The sequence below is a fragment of the Condylura cristata genome, unplaced genomic scaffold (genome assembly GCF_000260355.1).
Source record: "Condylura cristata isolate star-nosed mole 26May11 unplaced genomic scaffold, ConCri1.0 scaffold00006, whole genome shotgun sequence".
In the NCBI taxonomy this organism is placed as follows: Eukaryota; Metazoa; Chordata; class Mammalia; order Eulipotyphla; family Talpidae; genus Condylura; species Condylura cristata.
In genome coordinates, this window is record NW_004567107.1 from 17,801,303 (window position 1) to 17,809,275 (window position 7,973).

A 7,973-nucleotide genomic window follows, 5' to 3' on the forward strand; every position below is an offset into this window, starting at 1 on the left:
ACAGCCGAGACTAAGGCCACCTCCCCAGGCGTGGCTACTGAGGGGTAACTTTGCAGTGTGCCAACTCGGTTCTGGTGTGTTAGGCCACAGTATGTTTGTGTTTTGCTTTTCAGATGCACAGGTCTTGGCCTTGATTCATCAAATGTATTTATTTGTTTGCTTATTTCAATTTGAATATTATGAATTAACGAAAACAATTATTCCATAGGCATCTGTATTTCTTACAACTGAAGATGGATATTTGTGAAGGAAGGTAATAAGAATTTTGCTTTCTTCTTTTCCTGCCCATTGCCAGACTAGCAAAAATCCTGCTTTCATCAAATGAGCATGCATTTCTCGTAACAATATTAAATATAAGCAAAGAATGGCCGTTGAAAGCAGCATCCTGTACGATTATGCTTTGGACATCTGTTTTTAACCCATTCTTGGTTTAGAGAGGCTAAAGATTGGTAAACTTCATTTCATGTTATTTTAATTTTATTTTGAAAGGGGCAGTTATCTTTCTAGTAAAAATCTGAGACTTTAAAGGCAGGGAGATACCCCAGAATGTAAAACAGACTTCATTCAGGAAAGCAGATGAGGCCTAATTCAGGTGCACTTCCAAGTCCCTTAGTAGCTATAAGTGACTCATTTTTCTCTCTGGGAAGCTTTTTGCTCAAAGAAATGAGCCCATCACTCAGCACTTCTTGGACTTCAGGACCACGTCAATGGCTACAAAGAGAACAGCTGAACACTGGGGAGGAAATTTCAAACCAGTGGAGTCACAGCTACCCCTGACAAATCAGTATTTTTTTTTCTTGACTTATGGAAGAAAGTGCAGCAGGTAAACTGGTGGGATAGGCCAGCCAAGGCCCATGCTTCTCATCCGGCTTTTCCCCCAGTCTCGTTACTCTTACTGAGCAGTGCAGCACCTTGTCTAGGTGGCTGGGGAAATGAAGCGAGAACTCAAGAAGCGACTATGATGGGTATGGGCAGTGGCAACCATGCAGGCAGCAGCTTCTGGAGGATGTGCCAGAGCCGTCCCCCACTGCGTGGGGGATCGCAGTGCTGTGTCAGGTTAGGGGTTGGTGGAGAAGTGAGGACCTGATTGCTCTGGGCAGTGAAAAGACATCCTGCGCCACCCCCACCCCAGTATCCTAGCTGGAAACCACAAGCTGAGGGCTTATGCAGGAGATTGGTGAGGGGTGGGCGGCTCTCCGTGTCCAGGGTGGACATTCAGTGGGTCCAGCAGGGAGAGGAGGGCTGCTGAGGGTGTTTTAGTCGAAGGCATGTGACCAGAGCAGCATCTGCAGGTGGTGTCAGGAGGACGGGGGTTCTGGGAGGCTGAGGGACTGTGGAAGGGAGAATGCAGCCCTTGGGGAAGTTCCTGCAGTGGCCCAGGCCAAAGCCTGGGGCATGTCAGTGAAGCCGGGGGCGTGAGAGGAGGGGCGGTTAGAAACGAGAGACGTGTTGCAGAAATGAGCACCAGAAACTGTTGACTATTTAGTGATCATAGAATTAGGGAGTTTTTGTAATTTAGCTCATCCTCCCACTCAAGGGAGGAGCGAATCCCATTTCTAGCACTTCTAGCACAACCGGCAGGTTTTTGGGCTTCACTGCTTGAGCTCCCCTAAAATGAGGGAGTGTTCTTTCTTGAGGCAGCCTTCCTGCATCTCAAGGGTCCAGGCACCCCTCGGCATTTCAGGGGCCCAGGCATTCTCACTCTCTTCTGCACCTCTAGTTTGTTAGAAATGACCTTGCAAGACCCCCGCTGTGAAGCAGCACCGTCCGCTGGTCAGATCCTGTGAGGCCCCCACCCTCCAAGGGCTTCAGTCGAGTTCCCCAAGTATCAGAAGTTGGTTGTCTTCAAGTTTTGTTTCCCAAACAAATTACCCTGTGTACATTTTATGCCATTCAGAAGAAGTCTGTCGAGATCCATACCCAACTCTTGATTCCTGACATTCCTCAGGACGTCTGCAGGTGGTCCCCACCATCTCTCTGAGGAGAGGGCCTTCCACTTCCACAGCCTTCCTGGGCATGTATCAGGGTGACATCTGGCTCCCAGAAGGTCCCGGGGGGCCTTCTTTATCCTCGGCTGTTTGTAGCTGGCATTTCTCCTGGAAGTGGGTTGTTGGTGGTAGACAGTGCCCCAACACCCCTCCTTCCTCCAGAGATTAGTGATCTCCAGCAGAGGAGAGAAGGGTGAGTCTGTCTGGGAGCGTGTAGCCTGACAGTGGGCGAGTGAGAGCAGACTGTAGGCCGTCAGTGTTCAGTATGTATTTTCCCACCCATCCTTGGAAAATGCTTCTCTTTCTGACTTAATAGGTTGCCTCTGGCATCTTGACTGAACCCCCTTGGCCTCTCTTAAGTTTCCCAAGTTCTATTCATCCAGTGAGGACTCTGATTTAGGTTTCCTTGACGCCTTGCTTGGTAGGAGAAAGCATAGCTGATGTCTGCTCTCCCCAGGGTCTCTCTGCGTCTCCAGTCCCAGATGGGTGTTGAATATTCCTGAACGTCTCTCCAGACTTGGAGGGGTCATTTTGAAATTCTAACAGGAACTTGTAGTTGAAAGATGGGGTTGCTTGGATTGGAAAGGCGACTTCCACAGGCAGCTTCAGGGCCAGTACACAGCGTGGCGGATAGCCAGGGGCACCCCCGGCTGGCCAGCCAGATTGGTCAGAGTGGTGGGGGTGACTCACATCTTGGGAATCTCATGGGCTGCCATGGAAACGGCATGTTTTCACCACTTCCCACAGGGTTGCCCAGAAGAATGCTTTTACAATGTGTATCTGCGGCCCTCCCTGGTGGCACAGTGGGTTAAAGCCCTGCCCAGCTCAGCCAGCCATACCCCTAGGCAGACTACGGAATCCAGGGTTGGATGGAGGAAAAGGGAGTAATCAGAGAATTTGAAATATCACGAAAACAGAGATGGAGTCCTTGCCACAGATGGGGTGTTGGGGAGACCAGTGAGCTGAGGAGAGGAGAATAAGTCCAGCCTTAAGCCTGTGGGTTTCTAGCAGGTGTCAAAGAACAATAGACCTTCCCTTGTGGGCCAGAAAAGCATCAAGAAGCTAAGTAGATGTAGGAATCTTGAGTAATTGTAATTAATTAATTTTAAAACCATGGGATTTTTAAAATACAAAATGCTTCACCATTTTTCCTTCTTAGGATGTTACCCTTTTAGAAAGTAGGTCATCAGGAATCAGTCATCAGAAGTCAGGGATTTAGAGAGTCCTGTGAAGAATCTCACGTCTTTACTAGAAAGATATGAAGACTGCCCGCTGATCTAAGAGTACAGTTTTCTCACTTTTCCTCTTAGTGATAAGAGTCTGGCCTCTATTACCCAGCCACCTGGCCAACATCAGACTTTAATTTCAGAGTATTTGTATTAATGTTATTTTAGACATGAAAAACTTCATTTTTAAAAATGTTTGTTACATTTATCTTTACTATTTGAGGTTGAGTGAATCCTAAAATTGTCCTCATTCTTCTTCTTCTTCGTTTTTTTTTTTTTTTTCATGGTTAATTCTAGGGAAAAAAAGTTATTGCCATGATAGAGGTGTGTTTCAAGCTCTAGTTCTCATGCCTTCTCTAACATGTGTTTCTCCTGACAGGTTAACCTGCCCTCTTAACTCTGCAGTGGTTCTAGCATCCTATGCAGTACAATGTAAGTCGTGAAGGGGGCGTTTCATTGTGGACAGACTGTTCTGACCCAGATGTTAAAGTCAGCAGCCTCTCCTGTCTGACGGGCCTTCCCCGCTTCCCAGTAGTCTTGTTGGGCTAGCTGACCTCTGGTTGTCTGGATAGGCTCACTTTCACCCTGACTTACTCTCCTGCAGCTTGGGGCTTTTGAACTCAGGAAGGTGGTTAAAAGGGAATGAGTGGATGATGTGTGGTGGGTGTTTTCCACAGGAGCCCATAAAACAAAAGACGTGCATTGAACATGATACTTTCCAAAGTCTTCCCTCACCTTTCAGATTTTGATCTCCACACCAAACCCCAGCGGGACAGATATTTAAGTCACCTCTTACAGACTGGAAACTGAGACCCAGCTAGGTTTGAATCTACTGGAGGTCACCCTGGTGACTTATTTGGCATCACTCCCAAGCCCTGTGGGATTGTGGGAATTTACAGTTTCAGTAGAGCCAAATACTGGCCTAGAGCAGCACTAGCCAAGAGAAATACAATGTGAGCCCCATATGTAATGAGTAGTCATATTAAAGTAAAATGTAAAGGTAAGATTATTTTTAATAATGTAAAAAATTAACAAGATGTGATTATTCTTTTTTTCTTGCTCTTTGAAAACTTTATTGATTGATTGATGTAGAAGAACTGGGGTGTAGGCCAGAGATGCTGAAAGGGGAGGGGTGAGAGGACTCACTAGAGATAGAGCTAGAGTTTTTGAGGTGGGCCCACTGAAATACACTGCTGAGGGAAGCAGCAGGCAAGACAAGAGAGGTCTGCCGAGCCATATGTGGGTCAGCTCTCTGGCCAGGGATTGAACTCAGGTTGTCACAGTGATAGCGCTGAGACTCAGCTCCTAAGCTACCAATGAGGCCTGAAAACCAGACTTTATATTTCCAGCATCTTAATTTGGACTAGCTACATTTCAGGTGCTCAATAGCCACATTTGGTTAGTGGCTGCCATGTTGGATAGAAAATCCAGATGGCATTTTCTATCATATAAGCTGGAGTATGAATCCAGTCAGCAGATTTTATTGAACAGTATGTAGGCTCTGTTGGGTACCCACAACTACTGGAAGGCAGGGTATCATTTTGCTGTTGGCACTGTGGTGCCAGTGTGGTATAACTACATAGAGCTCTCCTACAGCCAAGACTTTAGCAGACCCTCTTCTTCATGTAACCCTAACTATCATGGCCTGTTACCTTCTTGGCTGACTGAATGGTAGGGAGTTGGACAAGCCTGAGAAGGTGTTGGATCTATTCCTCACCCTACTCAGATCTCAGGAGAGGCAGAATGGAAAGAGAAACCTGATAAGGTGGCTTAACTTCGCCTACTTCCCCAGCAGCAAAGAGCAGAAATCAAAGAGGTGATGAGCTTGGTTACTGGGCCTGCAGCTCACCTGCCCACCTGCGTGATGGCAGGAAGCGGAGGGGGGAATTGCAGCCCTACTTCTAGTCAGACCCGTATGCTTTTACTTCTGTTTTCTTGCCTTTGAAGTGAAGTGACAATGGTGATTTTGAAAACTTGCAGCATGGCTACTTGGTTCTAGTAATACGTGTGAAGGTGACATATAATTGGAAACTATAATGGGACCATTGCCATTACCTGGGTCAGTGAGGGCATGGACTGAAGCCATCTGACCTGAGTTTTGGTTCTTCACTTATCCCTGTGTGACTTTGAACCTCCCCACGCCATTCATCCATCAAGTAGGGTGTCACAATATCGACTTCATAGGTATAATAAAGATTAAATTAATTTTTGTAGAGCTCTCAGCATAGAGCCTGGCACATGGTAGGCATTAACCGTTCTCAGATTTTCATGTCTACCCAAAGGAAAGCTATCTTAAGAACTGCTTGTAAATAATAAACTCTTATTTAGAGTAAAATATAAGAACCAACTGAAATTCTGTTCTAAACTAATCAGGTTTCCCTCTGCAAAGGAGTAATAGCACGGGGGAATTTAAAGTTATCACTTAAAATGTACAGTGTAAATTAAGTGGAAATATTGGTATCAGTGAAATGCTAATAAAGCCATCTCAGATAAGCAGCTTTAAGTCTTAGGTCTTTATTCTTCCACCCATCCTCAGTAAATATTATAATCTTGTGTGCATTTCTTGGATATGAAGTTGCTGGCTCAAAGTTGCTGGTTTCTGAGTTGTGCCTCAAATTTTATGATACAGTTTACTAAGTTCTCCTGAAAGGGTTGTTCAGTATGACAATACACTGTTACACTAGTATCAGTGATCAATAAACCAAAGTGCATTTTCTTATTAGCTAAAAAGTAACATGATTAATGGGCAAATACCCCCCAAAGACTTATTGGTCAAAGACTACTGGGGGTCAGCCAGGATTTCTGAGGTTCAGAGACTGAAGCTTTTGGAAGTGTATTTATAGTGTTCTTTGCGTCTCTGCCACACCCCAGGTTCTATACCAGTCTTGGTGCACAAACAGCGGAAGCCTGAGGCTGAGGTGAACCTGCTGATGTGGTCAGGGAGGGTGGCCCAGGGATGCCTCTGTCTGCTTGGGGGGAGAAAGGCGAGCTTCCTAGGGATGAGAAGCTCAAGCTGGAATTGGAAGACCCGCTTGTGAAGGGTTTTCCCAATAGAACAACTTGAAATGCCACACATTTAACTAACAGGGATATAGGCTCCAGCAAAGTATAAAATATTAGCCAGGAGAATTTATGAAACTTAGAAAGACAAGGTGTTTCCCACACAATCACTTATTTCTGTTGCCCTCCCCACCCCATAATTAGCATTGCTTCCCCACAAACAGAAAAGTGTGTCACTTGGAATTTAGGGCCTAAGTAGATAGAATATGAGCTAGTCTCTCCAGGCTCTGAGATGCCTTCTGCAAAAGGACAGTTTCCTTCTTTGAGCTTCAATTCTTTCATTGGTTTGGTGGGATAAAAGCAATGCCTAGCCCCGGGTTCTCACAAGCATCCAGTGGGATGATGTCCTTGACATCAACATGGCACCTCACTGTGCCTCGCACATGGTTGCCTGTGACTGTTTGACTTTGTTTCCCTCTAGTGGTCAGTCCAGGACTTTGCTGAGTACGCAACTAAAATTTCAAAGGGAAATTCATCCGTCATCTGTTAAGGTGAAACACTTGTTGGCGACTTGTTGATAGCCCTGCTGCTCGAGTTTTCCCAAAGGCACAGGACTGGGCACTCTTAGTAATATAATGGATGACCAAATCAAGATCCGTGAGGATCTCTGTGAGCTAATGAACTCCAAATCCACAGAGTAACATTTAATAGGACTCCGCCTGAAGGCTCAGGAGGTCATTTGAAGCATTAGGTTGTCCTCTGGGACATGACCACTGTCATCAGCAGGTGGCCAGCAGCAACCCGCAGGCCTGGCAGGCCAGTGGGACGGTAGGAACTCTGCTGGGGCACCGATCCCCTGGGTGCAGTCTCGTCCTGTCATAGGGCCTCAGTTTCATCTCTTTCAACTTGAGTTTAGATGAGTTGATTCTAAAGCTTTATTGAGTTTTAGATTATAAATTCTGTTCTACAAATGCCCTGTTGTGCATGTCACCTTGCAACAAACTCACCTTTTTAGCCACATCTGGCTGGCCTTAACAGCCTGTGGCCTGTCCTTGACCAGGTTCTCTGGCCTCTGAGCACTTCCTGTCCCCTTTCTTCCAAACTTCTCCAAATCTCAGGGAGTGGGTCAAGATGCAGATAGTGGTGATGTCATCATGGCATTGCTCTGCCCACACTCATTTTTTAGAACAGATTGATCCAGTGATTCAATAACTTGGAGTATAAACAGTGGCTTAATAACTGCACAGTGCCTGGCATAGAAAGTGTGGCATTTTGAGGGGGTTCTCCTTTTTCTTTCAACAGAGGTATGAGTGCAAACCTCTGTACCAACCACAGAATACAGAACAGATGAAGGATTAAAACAGGATTTGAAAAGCCTCCCTTTCCTCCTTGGTGGCCTTGGGGAGAGTGGGAATGCTGGAGGAGGGAATGTGAAAGTCCTTTGCCCTGGGTTCAGATCATAAATGTGGAATCTGGAATTAATAAGAAGCTCAGGTGGTGGCCATACTTCTTGGAAGAGTATCTCCAATTATTGTTCTCTTGTGATGCTGTAGATGCTTGTTATGCAGACCATATTGAAAAGGCAATCTCCCCTTCATTCTGTCTTGATAGCTCATTTTGGAGACTATAACTCTTCCATACATCATCCGGGCTATCTTTCTGATAGTCAGTTTCTACCAGATCAGAGCGATGACTTTTTAACAAAGGTGGAAGCTCTCCATGAGCAGCACAGGTGAGAGGAGGGGCGGGTGGGGTGACC

The 7,973-nt window shown here is 45.9% G+C and overlaps 1 protein-coding gene across 4 annotated transcripts in view; it reads left to right on the plus strand.

The window, feature by feature from the left end:
• The window catches only part of PTPN3 (protein tyrosine phosphatase, non-receptor type 3), a 125,236-nt gene that overhangs the window by 68,774 nt on the left and 48,489 nt on the right, over positions 1-7,973 (plus strand). For all 4 annotated transcript variants that reach the window (XM_012721505.1, XM_004677445.2, XM_012721504.1 and 1 more), the window contains 3 exons: positions 209-253; positions 3,594-3,646; positions 7,826-7,946. In XM_012721505.1, the coding sequence (XP_012576959.1) occupies positions 209-253; positions 3,594-3,646; positions 7,826-7,946 (219 nt within the window). The remainder of the gene's footprint in view (positions 1-208; positions 254-3,593; positions 3,647-7,825; positions 7,947-7,973) is intronic.